Source organism: Drosophila biarmipes, chromosome 2L (genome assembly GCF_025231255.1).
Source record: "Drosophila biarmipes strain raj3 chromosome 2L, RU_DBia_V1.1, whole genome shotgun sequence".
NCBI lineage: Eukaryota > Metazoa > Arthropoda > Insecta > Diptera > Drosophilidae > Drosophila > Drosophila biarmipes.
The window spans coordinates 2,013,707-2,030,750 of NC_066612.1; the positions used below are offsets into that span (position 1 = coordinate 2,013,707).

At 40.0% G+C, this 17,044-nt stretch overlaps 2 protein-coding genes across 2 annotated transcripts; both read left to right on the forward strand.

Moving 5' to 3' along the window:
* Positions 1 to 2,165: 2,165 nt before the first annotated feature.
* Positions 2,166 to 4,534, forward strand: LOC108028962 (neuropeptide-like protein 31). Its single transcript, XM_050885320.1, has 3 exons — positions 2,166 to 2,313; positions 4,040 to 4,150; positions 4,222 to 4,534. Exons 2-3 carry the CDS (start codon positions 4,139 to 4,141, stop codon positions 4,453 to 4,455), a joined length of 246 nt encoding a protein of 81 aa, XP_050741277.1. The 5' UTR covers positions 2,166 to 2,313; positions 4,040 to 4,138; the 3' UTR covers positions 4,456 to 4,534.
* A 672-nt stretch (positions 4,535 to 5,206) lies between these two features.
* Positions 5,207 to 6,145, forward strand: LOC108028964 (cyclin-dependent kinase 8). Its single transcript, XM_017101002.3, has 2 exons — positions 5,207 to 5,370; positions 5,680 to 6,145. Exons 1-2 carry the CDS (start codon positions 5,359 to 5,361, stop codon positions 5,956 to 5,958), a joined length of 291 nt encoding a protein of 96 aa, XP_016956491.1. The 5' UTR covers positions 5,207 to 5,358; the 3' UTR covers positions 5,959 to 6,145.
* The last annotated feature ends 10,899 nt before the right edge of the window (positions 6,146 to 17,044 follow it).

Sequence of the window (17,044 nt, forward strand, 5' to 3'; positions counted from 1 at the left end):
AGCCCACCCGCAGCTTCAGGTTTTACCAATGACTTCCGTCATCACCGACACACTCAAGGTGTAAATTTGCATTTGCTTCTAATTACGAGCGGGAACAAGAAATTGCCCAGAACTGGGAACCGAGCACCGAGACCTGAGCAGGCCCGTATTCGCAGCATCCCAGCATCTTGGCAACTCGGAAACTTGGCATCTGCAAATGGAGGAGCACTTGCGGCAATTGCAATTTAGAATTTTCAATTATATTTATATTTTTTATGGGACTTAAGGGTAGGCGCTGGCTGGTGGTGGTGGAAAGCGCCCGCGCACACACGGAAGCACTGGGAAACTACAAATCAAGTGCCACGCACGCAAATTTCCTTTAATTAAAACCAAACTTTTGAGGACCCCTCGTCGGCATCTTCTTCACGTTCCTCGCCGCAGATGCATCTTCGCCCGGCAACCCAACTGCAAACTACTCGTTCTCCACTCAGGCGAAACCAAGGCGACATAATCTTCGAGTGAGCCCAAAGTGCGGGCCGCTTTTGTTGGTCGCAAGGCGAGGGGATTAAAGGCCAAAGTTTGCTCAGGTGCAGAAATACAATTAGGGCCTAAGAACACTGTGCTGTGCCTAAAAGGTTTCGCAGTTGAAGTGCCAGGAATCGTCTTAAAAAAATAAATATTTTGTGGCTCCCAACAAGATTGACTCCTTATTGGAAAGATAATATAGGGTATGACACATATTTTACTTTCTGCTAAGACTGTATTAGAACCTGGCCTACAAATCATATTACTAAATAATTTCTACAAAATATTTCTAAAATATTTTAGAAAGTTTTTGATCAGGACAAAAATTTTTATAAATAAGTATAATAGACATAGTTTGTTAGAGTCAGCAAAGTTCAAAAAACAGAAAATACAAATCGGTGTATCTTAAAATATGAAAATAATTCCTTGCAGTATACATTTGTTATATAAAATTCTAAATATTTCAAAAATCATCCGTATTTTTACCGAAAACAGAATTCTTAAAACAACATTAATTCTGGGACTAAAATCAAGCCAAATCCTTCAAAAATCTCTTCTTGGCTTGGTTTCGAAATTGCTCCTGCACAAACATCCATCAAAAAGTAAAATTCAGTTTTCCTCGCATCTGCCGGAAGAGCACTTAGTAAAAAAGAAAACCCCGGTGAAGGAAAAACCAACTTCGGCGCCCAAAAGAAGCGAGCGAGTGCAATGGAAAACTTTCCTAACCCCATATTAAAACATATTTGCGCAAAAATATGCAGATGCCGGAGAGTGCAAGGAAGTTCCCGAACATACACGCCATATCTACATATAGGCAGGTGGCGGTGGTGCGTCGGCAGTCAATTGCTCATTGACTTGGCTCAAAAATTGTTGAGTGTCGAGTTCTAAGTCCTAAGCTCCTGCTAACATGTTGGCCAAAGTTCCCGGTCACCAGATACGGAAGAGCCGACGTCTTCCTCTTCGGAATACCATTTCTTTCGGGCTTAGTTTCCAGTTGAGTTTACGTGAGCGTGGATTTCAAGCTGTGCGCGCACATAAGTTTGCGGCTTAAGCATGTGAAATTCATATGGAAGGGGTGGAAGCCGCCCCCGAGCTTCCCATAAGTTACTGACAGGGCTAATGCATTGCCAGCCACCCAAATAACCCAAGACACTGCGTCCACGGGGTGCTGCGAAAGTCAAACCAACTCACCGACGCCAAAAGTTTAAAATTAAACGTAGTTGGATCAGGGAAAACGCTGCCAGGTAGGTCAAAAGATGGGCAGGGTATTAGGAGAATCTTTATTTACTGTCGAAATTAACAAAACATATTCTAAATATTTAAAATTAAAACCTTATGAGGTACTCGCTTCTTATAAACATAGCTTTGGCCAAAGTTTGATAGAAAAACTATGTAGGCTATGAGGAGAACTACTGATTAATTTTGTCATAACTATGAAAATAAATATTTTTAAAAATAAATAGTTAAAAAAATTACTACGGCAGCTCGATATAATTTTTTTATAAGATTTCGTTAGTCATAAAATGCAGTGCTAGCTTCTGCTTTCACCTTGGGTAAAAGAAGCGAAACCTCTGCGACTCTGCCAAGAATTTGCTGACATCGTGGATTATCAGACAGAACTTTGGCCAATCGGGCACTTGAGCAATGTTTTTAGATTCACTTCACTTTGTACACCCAAATGAAAAGGTAACGAGTAAGAAAACTCACGGTTTTATTAAAAACAAATTAAAGTCGTTGAGAAACAAAGTCAAAAGAAGGTGAAAGGACGGAGGCTCTGCATCTGAAGCGAAGGATTTTATCCACAGTCAGGCAAGTTCAATGATTTTGTAATATCTGGGTGAATATCTGTCTGCTTTGGGGTTGAAGACGCTTGCCAGAAAACTCCGAAAGCCAGTTTAGTCATGAGGCCCCAAGTTGTTTACCCTTTCATGTGACTTACCATATCTTTGACGCAAATATTCGATCATAAATTCAACTTCATTAAAGTTGAAAGAGCAAAGAATGCCCCAAAAATCTGGGCTGCGCGCAAGGGCTAATTATGTTTATGCAAAGTGTTTTTCGGTCTTTGAACCTAATGGAATATAATTTGAACAAAATTATTGAAAATTGACGGTAATTGAAATGAATTTGAACAAATTTGAGTGCACGGCCCAGGGTGTCGTGATGTTTCACCATCAAAATCAAAGGAGTCAAAGAGCGCTGAGTGCTGAATGTTGCAACTTTGACACGCGACGCATGGTTCTGCAATTTTTGGTTCCCCTAGGCCTGCCGAAAAGGGTTCATTAGGCATTTTACCGAAATTACAGCACATTTCCAGCAGCGACTTCTCTATGATTAGACCTAAGGCAGTGGATTATTTGAAGCGGAGGGTTCCCTTCGATTTAAGTAACGCGGCTTAAGTGAAACTATAGTACAACTTGAAGCGGATGAAGACACCATACAGCTTACTTACCAGCTGGAAAAGGGACTCCTGCCCGACTAAACACAAATTCAATGAAAATAAAAATAAATTAGCCGCTTTAAATGAGCCAAATAAATTCATTTAGGGCTTTATGCGCTCCACTGAAGTATGCCAAAAGACACCGTCGTCGTCGTCACTCACGGCACCCTCTTTTGGCTGGCAGGGTTAAGAGCCAAGTTAAGGGCAACACGTATTGCCAAACTCGATTGCCCCTGGCTCCGCACACCAAATGCAATTTCACTTCACCCTCGTCGCGGAGGAAAAAATAAATTTCCAGGGTCTTTTTCGGGTCCCAAGTATTCCCCGGCTGCAGGTGATTCCCCTGCGCAGCACTTATCTATTGAGCTCCGTTTGCTCCATTTGGACAACTCTTGAAATCAACGCCGACAAAATAACAAAACGACAAAAAAGTTTCTTTTGATTATGCCACTGGCATGTATCTTTACAAAATGTAAGCGAACTGAAAAAATATGTCTTTCGTCTGAACTCATTTGCATTTACCTTTGCCACTTGGCCAAAATAAAATTAGTAAGTCAAATCCACTACCTAGTTTATCGCGGTTTTAAAACTGTTTTTTTAAATCAGCTTATATAACGTAACATTACATAGTATAAATTATAAATTAGTGAAAATCAGTAAATAAGGAAGCAGTACGTTTTTAGAAGTAACAAACAAATGCGTCACTAAATCGAAGGGGGAAATTCTAAGTCAGAAGATTGGGCTCAACTCACTGATTCTTCGAAGAGTGCCCCTACAAACGGAACATCTTAGTCATAAAATTAAAAAATCCTATTTAAATATGAATTAGCAAACTATTAAAATTCAAATCAAAAAGCACGCACCTGGCGCCTGTTCACCCAAAGAAAATAAAATAGAAAAGACAACCGAAACCAAAACCAGAAAACCGGCCAATAACCAAAACAAATTCAAAACCGGCTTAAAAGAGAAACGCTGGTCAGCTGTGAGGAAAGCCCCCTCGTCTGGTCCAGTGTCTGGGGACTTGTTTTTTCCTATGCGGGTAAAGAACCTCCGAAATTCGACCATTAAATGACTATCGACAAATCGTATAAATAGAGAAAGACCTGCTGGAAAGGGCACAGTATCGATTGCAACGTCGCAGCGTCCTCATCTATTGGGATATATCAACTGATCGAATTTAAGCTCAAACACAACATGAAGTTCTTGGTGAGTTACGCCTCCAGAGCGACACACCTCGCAGGAACTAAGGACTATTTCATTCTGAATACCCTCTCCAGGTGATCCTTTTCGTGGCCCTGGTTGCCTTCGCCTCTGCTGCTCCTCAATTTGGATTCGGAGGATTCGGAGGCGGATTTGGTGGTCAGCAGCAACAGCAGCAGGAAGGATTTGGAGGAGGATTCGGAGGTTTCGGCCAGCAACAGCAGCAGCAGGAAAGCTTCGGTGGCGGATTCGGAGGATTCGGAGGAGGATTCGAGCAACAACAGCAGCAGCAGCAGGGAGGCTTCTTCTAAGGCTATTAAGCTAAGAAATAGCATATTATAAAAAGCAAAAAATAGTTTAAATTAATTAAATAATATTACAAAAAACAAAGCTGTGTTTTTTAATTTTCTATAACGATAAATGGTTTTATTATCAAACAACCGTTTTTAGCCAAGACAAATACATAACAATAGTGGTAGTAGTTGCTAGTCATCCAAGCCTAATAAATATTTTGTGACGTTTTCACTTTGTAAAAAAAAATTTCTATCGGAATGGATATATAACACATTTAACTGCTGAACAATAGTAAAAATTATCACCCTTTATTAAAATGCTTTTTTTTCTTTAAAAAATTCAAATTTGCTTGATGCCGCAAACCAGTTCCGCATGTTGTAAAATATTCCTAGGAATGAAGAGGCTAATCAAAAATCACTTTAGAGGTTAAAGGAATAATGAGTTTATCGTCACTTTGCGGAAGTAATATTCGGCAGCAATAACGACATTAACCATTATTATAATTTCCGAGCAATTGTGCAAATACTTATAAGACAAAAACTGCGGAGCAGTCCAATGACTTGTGCAAAATTGTGAAATAGCTAAATATTCTCACAATATTAATTCAACTAAATTGATTAGCGAAGAGCATGTGCGAGAAGCTGATTGAAAACCTGTATTTTTAGTGGGCCCGTCAGCTCCAGATACTTGAGTATCTCAACTCATCAGCGGAAAAAATCCCCGGTGAAGACAAACATCTACGATCGGCGCAAAAGGGAAGTCCGAGCTGCGATCGGACCGTGTCCAACCAGTTTGGAGTGGCTGAGAGCCAAACAAAAAATCAGATAAATAACCACAGCCAGCAGGCGCAGCTCAAACAGTTGATTTTAGCAATTCGGACAAATAAGATATTCAGTGGAGAAGTAAAACCAAAAATTGAAATGAAATTCCTGGTAAGTAATGGCTAATAATCTTTTTATTGGTTAGTATAAGTATATATTGGTAGTGCGAAAACAGTTCTTCTGTTTTTTATCAGAGTTAGGAAATGTAACTTACATTTTTGAAAAATTTTAACTAACTGATCATTAGAAATAATGCCATAATGGTTTCTCGTCGAAATTTTTTTTATTATGAGTAAAAAGGGTAATTTCCCTAACATGTGTAACCATTATTTTAAAGGATAGTCAATATTTATTTTGATATTTGCATTTTATTAGTTCATTTTTTACTGATTTTAAAACCAATTATTTCCCCCCCATTAGATAATTGTGTTTGTGGCCCTGCTAGCCCTTGCATCAGCTCAGCTTGGGCTCTTTGGAGGATTGATTCGGGATATTGAGCGATTTGAACAGGGTCAGCAGCAGCAACAGCAGCAGAGCGGAGGAGGTCAGCAGCAGCAGCAGCAGGAAGAGGGGGTCATCTTCAGAGGTCCCTTCGGCGGCGGAGTGGAGTTCTTCCAGGAGCAGCAGCAGCAGCAGCAAGGTGGCAGAGGTCAGCAGCAACAGCAGCAGCAGGAAAATCTATTCAATTTCTTTGGTTAATACTGCATCATAAGGAAAACTAGCCAAAGACTGACCAGCATCTCCAGATTTCAAAGGGAAGCCAACCCAAAAAGCCGTGATCCAAAAGATACGCATTAAGAAATAAACCAAATGAAAAATATAATATTGTGTTCCTCAGTTGAACATTTTTTTTGTTCTAGTAAATATAGTTATAAAGCTCTTCTAAGTGGTTTCCATAGCTTTCTTAATATTTAACGAAAATCAAATCAAATGAAAGTAATTTATTTACGAGGCCAAGGAGCAGACAATTTGCCTCCTATTTGGATGTGAAGCCATGGGGAAGGTTTCGTGTTCTGTGTCAAAATCGCGATGATGGCCATGGCCAATTGTTATGGTCAAAGTTTTAAGCCAAAAATCGCAAAACTCTAATGAGTGCTATCGTTGAAATCAGAGGAGCAGCGAACGGGGGCGGGCTGGGATATTCGGTTCCCTTATCCGAAAGCACCGAAACACCATCAAAGTCATTAAGCGGAAAACCCTTTTGGCTTCTTTTCCACGCATTTTCATTTCGCCTTGTAATGACTTCATCCCAGAGCTCCAGAGTCTTTGGGGTTTTGGTTCTGGTTTTGTTATTGGAGACAATTTCGAAGCCATCCTGTTGTTGGCTGTCTGACAAAGCAGAGGCAGGGAAACGGGGAAAGCCAACAACCAGCCCACACCCACCCACCGAAGAAAGCCAAGAGCACCAACACTCGTAACTACAAAACAACTTTTTAATTGCAATTAAATACGTAACAAGTTTTTAGTTGTAAGTGCGACGAGCACACAGGGAACTTAGCCGTGGCAGTAGTGCCCATTGGTGCCGGAATATTGTTGTTGCGGGTTGCCCTTATCTATCCCAGCTATCTGTGGGATACACACAAAGATGTATATACGGAATTGCCATTGCAGTGTTTGCCCCGCTCGCTGTGTGTATTGCAAAATTGAGTTGTGCGCTTTGGGGTTTTAATTGTTAATTGTTGGCTCAGCGGGCAGCGCTTTTGACGTCGTTGATGACAGTCGTCTATGGGGCCAGAACGATGGGATAGGGATCGGGATTGGCACTGGCACTGGGTCGTAAGAAAAGCGCGCTTTGGGGATTATACTGGAGATGGTGGGAAGTGGTGAGTGGAGCGGGACTCGGCCGCCACCACACACACACTCTACCAGGGGCGGCGGAAAAGGATTAGGGAATTAAATGGAAACCCCTAATGACTTTCGGGTTAAGCGGGGAAGCACATTTTGCGGGAACTTTTAATCAAATCATCAAGTTCATCGAGGCATACGTATCCAATACTTACCAAAACGCCTCAATTTTGAAACCATTTGAGATGGGGAGAGGAATACCCCTTGTAGTTCCGTTTAATAAATAGTTTATAATCCATTGTCAATTTGACAAGAATTGATTTTACTATCACAGTAAATTTAAGTACAATAAATTTCCTAAACCGAAATTATAAGAAATAAGAAAAGGTATAACATGAGATTTAAACCATATTTTAGGCGTATTTTAAAAGAAACCAGTTAATGCAGAACTGCACAGAATTCAACCACAAATTCATTGAGGTATTCCACTTCGGAATCGGGAACAAATTTCTTAAGTAATGGAATTTGGAAGTGCAGTTCTGGGCCTTTACTCGGAAGCTATTGAAATTAAGAAAATATAGGACATAAAAGCAGCTTAAAATTTCGACCCTCTTCAAAGTGAAAAGTGTTCTTGTAGAACTTAAGCGAGTTCAAGCACAAATTCAGAGAGGTATTCCACTTCAAATTCGGGAACAAATTACTTAAGTTATGGAATGTGGGAGTGTCATTTTGGACCTCCGTTCTGGAAGCTATTGGAATTAAGGAAAAAATTAAACAAGAAGTAGGCTAAAATTTTGACATTCTTTAAAGTGAAAAGTGTTCTTGTAGAACTTAAGAGAATTCAACCACAAATTCATTGAGGTATCCCACTTCGAAATCGGAAAAGGATTACTAAAAGTATGCAATTTGGAAGTGCAGTTATGGACCTCCGCTACGAAAACTATTGGAATTAAGGAATTATAGGACATGAAAGCAGGCTAAAATTTCGACCTCCTTAAAAGTGAGAAGTGAAATTGTAGAACATAAGAGAATTCAACCACAAATTTATAGAGGTATCCTACTTCGAAATCGGAAACAGAATATTAATGTTGTGGAATTTGGAAGTGCAGTTTTGGACCTCTATTTCAGAAGCTAATGAAATTAAAGAAATATAGGACATGAAAGTTGTCTAAAATATCGACCCTCTTTAAAGTGAAAAGTGTAAATGTAGAACATAAGAGAATTCAACCACAAATTTATAGAGGCATCCCACTTCGAAATCGGAAACAAAATACTAAAGTTGTGGAATTTGGAAGTGCAGTTATGGACCTCCGCTATGAATGCTATTGGAATTAAGGAATTATAGGACATGAAAGCAGGCTAAAATTTCGACCTCCTTAAAAGTGAAAAGTGAAATTGTAGAACATAAGAGAATTCAACCACAAATTTATAGAGGTATCCCACTTCAAAATCGGAAACAAAAAACCAAAGTTGTGGAATTTGGAAGTGCAGTTATGGACCTCCGCTATGAATGCTATTGGAATTAAGGAATTATAGGACATGAAAGCATACTAAAATTTTGACCCTCCTTAAAGTGAAAAGTGAAATTGTAGAACATAAGAGAATTCAATCACAAATTTATAGAGGCATCCCACTTCGAAATCGGAAACAAAATACTAAAGTTGTGGAATTTGGAAGTGCAGTTTTGGACCTCCATTCCGGAAGCTACTGGAATTAAGGAAAAAATTCAACATAAAGTAGGCTACAATTTTGACTTTCCTTAAAGTGATAAGTGTTGTTGTAGAACTTAAGCGAATTCAACCAAAAATTCAGAGAGGTATCCCACTTCGAAATCGGAAAAGGATTACTAAAAGTATGGAACTTGGAAGTGCAGTTATGGACCTCCGCTACGAAAACTATTGGAATTAAGGAATTATAGGACATGAAAGCAGGCTAAAATTTCGACCTCCTTAAAAGTGAGAAGTGAAATTGTAGAACATAAGAGAATTCAACCACAAATTTATAGAGGTATCCCACTTCGAAATCGGAAACAAAAAACCAAAGTTGTGGAATTTGGAAGTGCAGTTATGGACCTACGGAAGCTATTGTAATTATGGAAATATAGGGCATGAAAGTAGGCTAAAATTTAGACTGTCTTTAAAGTCAAAAGTGTAATTGTAGAATTTAAGAGAATTAAACCATAAATTCATAGAGGTATCCCACTTCGAAATTGGAAACAAAATACTAAAGTTGTGGAATTTAGAAGTGCAGTTTTGGACCTCCATTCCGGAAGCTATTGGAATTAAGGAAAAATTCAACATAAAAGTGGGCTAAGACTTTGACCTTCTTTAAAGTAAAAAGTGTTCTTGTAGAACAAAGGAATATTCAACCACAAATTCATAGAGGTATACCACTTGGAAATTGAGAACAAATTACTTAAGTTGTTAAATCCCATACCGGAAGCTATTGGTATTAAAAGGAAGTAAAACATTAATGTTGGCTACAATTTTAAACATCTTCTATAAAAAAGAGTTATAGTAGAACAAAAGAATCTTTGAATTCATTCCAGTTTTATTCAATTTCATTTCTATTTCGATGTGACTGTACTTTGGTTTTTTTTATTTTGAAAGCCATTGGAAGCATGGAATAGTCGAACAAAAAAGTAGCGGAAAATTCTTATGTAGTATATTGGAGAACTAGAATTTTCTTTAAATTTCGCCTGTTAGATCAACGTTATGCCTTTTGTATTATCCAGAGAAATAAATCCCACTCAATATCAGCACTTGCCAAGCAATGTCAATGCTAGGATTTCGTTGATATGCCATTTCATTTGAATGCAAATTAAAATATGATGGGGCCACTGATGTTGTCGCTTAACCACTTACCGTTGGCATCTAATGGATCTTTATGCACAGCCACTTGCCCGGCGGTTAAGTAATTTCGGCGGGCCAAAGCTGTCTTAGTAACCTCCAAGTGTCTGTTGTCCTTACCTGTGCTGGGATTCCTTTTTCCTCGACTCACTAATTTGGCCGCAATTTACATAAAGGACGCGGATCCCCAAACGTTGTTAGCCACGGTAATTTTCCGTTTCTTCGTCGTTTTTTGTTGTGGATATACATTTTTTGAAGCACCCACCAAAAAAAAGGGAGGGCGTAATTTCCTTAACCATTCAACTTGATTAAATTAGAGTATAGCAGAACGGGCACCGGGCGACTGGGTACTAATGAGAGGCAGCTGCATTTTAGTGCCGTCCGAGAATAATATTATCCCAACGCCATCTCTGCTCTCCAAATAGTGACAGATGTATGACTTGGCATTTATAGTTTCGAGTCGCAATTTTCGGTGATTTATTTATGCATGAAATGCAAACAAAATCTGAATAATTACCAACAAAAGCCAACTGAACTGACAGTTAGACAGACAGGCCAAACAAAGCAAGAAATGCGATCCGAGCCGAAGAGCCAGACCTCGCACACATCCAGCAAGGATGGACAGGATACAGGCAGCGAGTCTCGAGCTGTCAGAGGGCATCTGTGTGGGATACGGAATATTATAATGTTTGCAGTCTGCAAATGCCGTGCGCCCCGTATTCATATGACAAGGAAGCCGCTCCAGCGATGTGCTCAAAAGTGTAGGAGGCTGCCGGTCCTTGGTCGGGTCATTGAAACAAGTCCTGATAGCAAACACACTTTTGGCATTACTTTCGACTGATAAACAGGTTGGTCTTAATTTGTCAAAGAAGAACTATTGATCACCCTGATTGCAGGGTTTATGTATATTCGACATAAATAAAAATTCTGCTTTGTAATTGCACAAGTAATGCGAGAAGGCCATATGTGTTTACTGATAAAATGAATTAAAACCAAATAATATAAATAAAGAAATTAAAAAACTAATAAAAAAATGTATAAGAGTACCAACACATTTTCTGTAAATTGTTAGGTTTTTGTCTTTTAATATAGTGAATAAAAGCAAAATAAATTTCAAACATATTATTTTCCTAAAGAGCCAATGTACTCCTGTTTGCGTTAATACATTTGTTGTTCAATAATTTTGATTTAATAAATAAAAGAAAAAATATATCTCCAAAAATATAACTAAAATGTAACTGTAAAGAACTTCAACAGACTCTAAAGTATAGTTGTTTAATTACTGTTCAAATGAATTGATAGGAAGATTTCTAATAAGCTTAGTGCGTGGCATGAGTAACAGCTCACTTCATTTCCGGCCAAAGATCATTGTGCTGAACTAGTGGCCGTGGCAATCTAATAACAAAGTTTGGGCACTTGAGCACTTTGGCCTTTTGGCTTCAACTGGATCCGGCCACGCCCAGTTTTCGGGGGCAGGGGCATCCCTATTATAACGCCGACTTTCTATGCCTTTGCAGTGCAGCAGTAAAAAGGACTGCACACAGCTGTGCTTCATGGCTGCGAAGCGGAATCTGGAGGAGGCTGGCGCTACTGCGGCAGTAAGATTTTATTAGCGGTGGTATTAGCAGCGACAGCAAGCCAGGAGAGGCAGGATCCGGGTCCCCAGCCATGCCACACCCACCTCCCCCTCGGACAGCCCCTGCCCCACACACAGTGGTTGGCGTTGCATATTAATGCAGGCATGAAAATATTTACAACTTTTTTATGCAGCAAACATTTTCCGCTGCCACCGCCGGCGGGCGTTTTGTTCTTGGCAAATTTAATATAATTTCTGGTCGTTTAATGACGGCTCATTCAAAAGTGTTCGCCGGCAAAACTCCCATTTTCGCCGAGTGGCCGGCGGGCACAACAAGTGTGCCGGCCATTATGAGTGACCCTCAGTACGGTGTCGTAAAAATTGCTTAACAACATTATGCAAAGTACCAGAGACGCGGTCATAAAGTGAAGAAGGCCCCGCAGCACTTGAAGTGGCCATGAGGCCCACTGTGCCGGCATTGTGAGCAGTGAGCAGTGAGCGGTGAAAAGTGGAATCCGCATTTCGGAGTCGCCTCCGGTTTTTGTCTTTCGCTTAATCCCTGCGCCGGCTCGCAAATTCCAATGCTGGTTTCTGTCATCCCCAAAAGTTACTCGGTCCCCCCACCCCTTCATACCCGGAAAAATAAAAGGGTGCGGGTGTCCTGGCCCATAGCCGAAAGGATTATACAAATAAAAATATAAAAACACAGAAAGCGGCCCTGGGTGGGTGAGGTGTTATAAATTTGGGACAGCAGGTGAAAACAATTTGGTGCATAAAGTTCTCGCTTAGCAGCTCAGCGCGTTGGCGACCCAAGGACCTCGGCCAGGATATGGCTCTGACTTCTGTTTTGTGGCCCAATGCGGTTTGACACAAAACAGAGGGAACAAAAAGGGGCCAAGATGGCAAAAAAGAATCACAATGAAGGAAAACACCTAAATCGAGAAAAGAAAACAAGCAGAAGAAGCACCAAAAAGAATTACTTGACTTGGCAGGCATATTTTTGCATTTGGAGAGCTACGATTGTTAAAAGGGAAATAAACGGCACAAAAAGGATAGGACTCGCAAACAAAAGAGGTTGATTTAAGGTGATCACGAGGTAAATCCTCTAGGGGGTTTTCAAAAACTTTAAAACCCAAATCAAGCTTGATAAGGTTTTTAAAAATATTTAAAGTAAAATAATCAATTTTTAACGTGTCGTGACACAGTATAAACTAAACTAGCCCTCTGGGGATTTTTGATAACTATCCACATAATATAAAAACGAAATATACCAATGAAAATTATTACCAAATATGTCTTTTTTTAATCGTATAACTACTGAACACTCAATCACAATCCCTTCCTTCAACAACTACAGAGATTTCCATCTAACAAGCTCTGCAGAACAGGCAAGGCAGCCCGCACTTAAGTATTCTAATCAAAGGAAGTATAAAAGAATAATCGGTGCGATTACACCTCCACAACAGGACCAAGCGTCCCTGACAAAGCCCTAATGCATTTCCCATGACAGGTCTATGGTCAATGCAGCCAGTTTAGATGGCTGAAAGGACCAAACCGGCAATGACGGCGATTTCTCATGTTAGACGTGCCTTTTTATGTGGCTCGGAAATTAAAGTAATCATTTTTTATTGCGCGAACAAACAAAGGCATTATACTTTACAGCTCTGGCTAAGAGGGAGAGATGACAAACACAATGCAGAGGGAGGATAGAGGCGACCACAAAATGCACTGAAGGACAATTGAGTGCAGAAATATGGCCAAAAGCCGGAGCGAAACTGGCAAGCGGATACGCTGTCCAAACAGGCGAACCAAGCCAAACCGAACCGAAGCGATTCAGAAACATCAGCGGGCACAAACAGAGTTGTCAGACACAAGTTTTAAAAAATATATTAAAAATATTATAAAATATATAATGTACTATTATTAATGGTAAATTCCATTTTTAATCTATTTTAATAGCAAATGCAATTTAAGGTGCCCAAAAGTATAGTTCACATTTAGACACCCGCCTCAAAAGCATAGGATTTGTGTGGAACTCTCGAATATTGTAGTACATTTTTGAAATGCCAAACTTAAATCAATATTTAAATTAATCTTTTAACTGAGATCCAAATCCTGGTATTCTTCAGTCACTTTGTGTTTATTTAAATACCTAAATAATAAAAGGAAAACCTAAAAAAAAATTATTTTATTTGTATTTAATCTAGGCAATATTATAAAAAATAGCCAGTAATAGCTACACAAAACGGAAATCGACAGCACTGTCCACTAAACGTAACCAGCCGGGAAGAACGGATGGACTTGGGCTTGGACTTGGATCCGGATCGCCCAACTCCCACCCTTCACCACCCAGTTCCCAGCTCCCAGTCCGCAGCTCGATGCTCGAAACTCGGACGCGACACCACTCGACTCGCACTCTCGACGGGCCAAGAACAAAGACTTTGGCAGCTGCGACAATGACAGCGGCGAAAATAAAAATATGTACACTCAAACATACGCAGAGCCACCCAGCCACCCAGCCACCGCCCGCCATTGAGAAAATTGCATTAAAATCTATGGAGTGTGCATAGAAAGCGGAGGATGTTCCGCCCAGAGAGGACCGAGGACCAAGGACTGGGGATGGCGTCGCCGGAGTGCCGGAATGTTGGATAGTTTCAGTTTTTCGGAACTACGAAATGGCGAATTCGTGAAAAATTAAAGGAAAAAGGATATGACGCCACATTGCAACATGAACGCAAAATTGCAATTTTATTATATTTTAACAATGCACTTCGTTACGTGATTCCCGCCAGGAATTGTGCCCCCTCCCTGCCACCGCCGCAATCCACTTTACTTAAAGCCAAGAGACAAACTCTTACCTTTCACTCCTCCTCTGCAGATAGACAATGTAAATACATATAGACGACTGGGTCTTTTATTTCGGTGGTTTCCCTGATGGTTTTATGCATGCAATCTGAATGGAGGACAAATTCACAGTTAACAGTCATATTTTATTGAGTTTTTGTGGATTGTAGTCATAAATTCATTTAGATTGTGCATGAGGAAATGCATTTCGCATGCAGTTGTTGCGAGGCAAATGTGCTTTCTGAGATTTATTTCGGGTCGAATAAATGAAGACGTGTTGGGTATGTATGGAAAACATAACTTGGAATAGCTTTAACAATAATTTTTAAAATATTTCAAGCACCTTTTTCATTTAAGTGCCAAACATAGCTAAGGCTTTCATCTTGAAGCTTCCATATTTTTATTTGAGGACATGAGCTTAGACAAATTTCTGCAGTTACCCCAAACATTTTGTTTACCATTAATTGCTCGAAATGTCTCTTACAAAACTGATTGCAGGCTGTCGGCCAAACAGTTTTCCTCCCCCTTTTAAATGCCAAAACAATGACAGCCGTAAATAATACGTTCTTCCGTACTGGCCTGCTATGGCTTCTTGTGGTTTGGCCTGCTTGCTTTTCATTTGCGCTGGAAAAATATTATTTACACTTTATGATTTCTTTATTTAGCACTAATTGCTGCCTTTATTTCATGCTTAAGCTCTGAGCTTGGCCTTTGCCTTTGGCCAGTAAAATAAAATGCTTAAGAGGCGAAACCCAGTAACAAGAATAAGGAAAACAGGTCAAGATGAAAGGCAAGACAAAGGAAATAAAGTGAATGAGATGGAAAACTTTAGAAAAAAATGATACCATTTTTCTGGCTGGTAATAAATTTAATTAAAAATGCAGTACGCTGATCTAGTTTGAATTAAAAAAATTATAAATGTTGCTTTCAATACACATTAAACCAGAGACTAATTAATTTTTATTAAACCGTTTTGAGGAGTCTACTTTTTGACAGCTGTCAAAAACAAAGCGTGGTCCTTCTTGACGGATTCTGAGACAACCGAGAGCGATCTACAAAGCACATAGATACTCAGAGGCACACACACGTCCATCCCGGATAATATCAAAAAGTTTTCCCTTCCTCGGATTTATTTTTATGCCTTCTGCCTTAGCATATGCTTGTTTATGGCTCTTGGCTCCTTCTGCTTTTGCTTTGCTTCTGCTTCTGTTGCTCTGCTGCTTTTCTTGAGCGTGTAAAGTTTATTTTTGTTACTTATTATTATTATTCCGGCGCTGTTCCTCGGCTTGGTCCTTCCCCGCCTTATTATGCGCCAGTATCCAGTCGCCGTCGCCGTCGCCACCGCCGTCTCCGTCCGCGTATGTGTGTTCTTATTTTCCGTAATTAATTTCGTGCTTCGAAACATCTGCAGCTGGATTTTTACTGCATCCGAAATTACGCATACGCCCCATGTAATGCAGACTTGATGGCTTGCTTTCAGCTACAGCCACAATTTTGCGCGAAATGTAGCTGCAAACGACTTCGTGTTTGGCTTAAAGCGCTCCGTTGCCGCACAATAAAAATGCCAATTTGCTAAGCAAAATTTAAGGTTGTAAGGAAATATTTGCCAACTAGACAAGTCAGCCAGCGCAGACATTGACACAAGGAATTCTTGCGAATTTCATAGGCAAAATACCGGGAGCGAAACTCAACTGCACCACACGGCGTATGTGCGATGCGCCGCAGAGGGCGTTGGTGGATTGGGAATGGCAAGTTGGAGGACTGGGAATCCTAGGAAACCGCAGACGACGACTCCGCCAGTTGACGTTACACATGGGCAGTCGAGGGAAGTCTCGGCTATGCGACTTTTGGTGGCCTCTCTTGTAACCTAATATATATTCGGCTTATTACTTATAAAACTATAAATAATTACAAAAATTCCCGAAAAATAAATTCCATTCGCATATAATTAGGCTTTTAGAATATTGGTTTAATAGTTTAGTCCTGGTAAATTATTAAACAAATAAAAAACAAGCACTACCTGAACTACAGGTGTATATATATATTTATTTGGTATCCGATGCTATCAAAAAATTCAGTTTGATCAGTCAGCCATATAAGCTTCAAAAGTCCTATAAATTATCATAATTTATTTTATCATTTACCTCTTTGTTGCTGCTAATTATTTTACAACATGTATAAAATATATTCATTTTGTGTAACCCCACCAAAACATTCGGAATATCTCTGGTAACTTTAGAAATATGTATTAATTAATTAACCACGTCCTCCAAGGCTGCCTTATTTACTTTAATTAAAAACCAAATAGCTTTCCATCATGCCTGCTTATCCCGCTCAGTGAGATCTCCTCAGACAGTCACTCCATCCGAGCATTTACCTGGCTAACTTAAGTTCCATCCGCAACTGCATTTGCCTATGTGCCACCGCAGTGTCGCGTCGACGTTGCAGTGTAAACAAACCGCTGGGAAATGGGTAAGACATGTGGGGGAAATGGGGGAAGAAGCGAGTGTAAGGCTGAAGGAAAACTGCCACTATTTACAGGCAGCTTTCCCCGGGAGATTCGCCAGAGCTGCTTATGCAGCAGAGAAAACTTCTCCTTGAATTCTGGTTTTTTGGTGTTTGCTCCGAGGGCGAATCTTTTTCAGCTCGACTCGCAAACTGTGGGCATAAGCTGAAAGGTGAGTGCCGCAAATCAGAAGGAAATTTGCCAAGCGGCAACAATTCTCAGGAT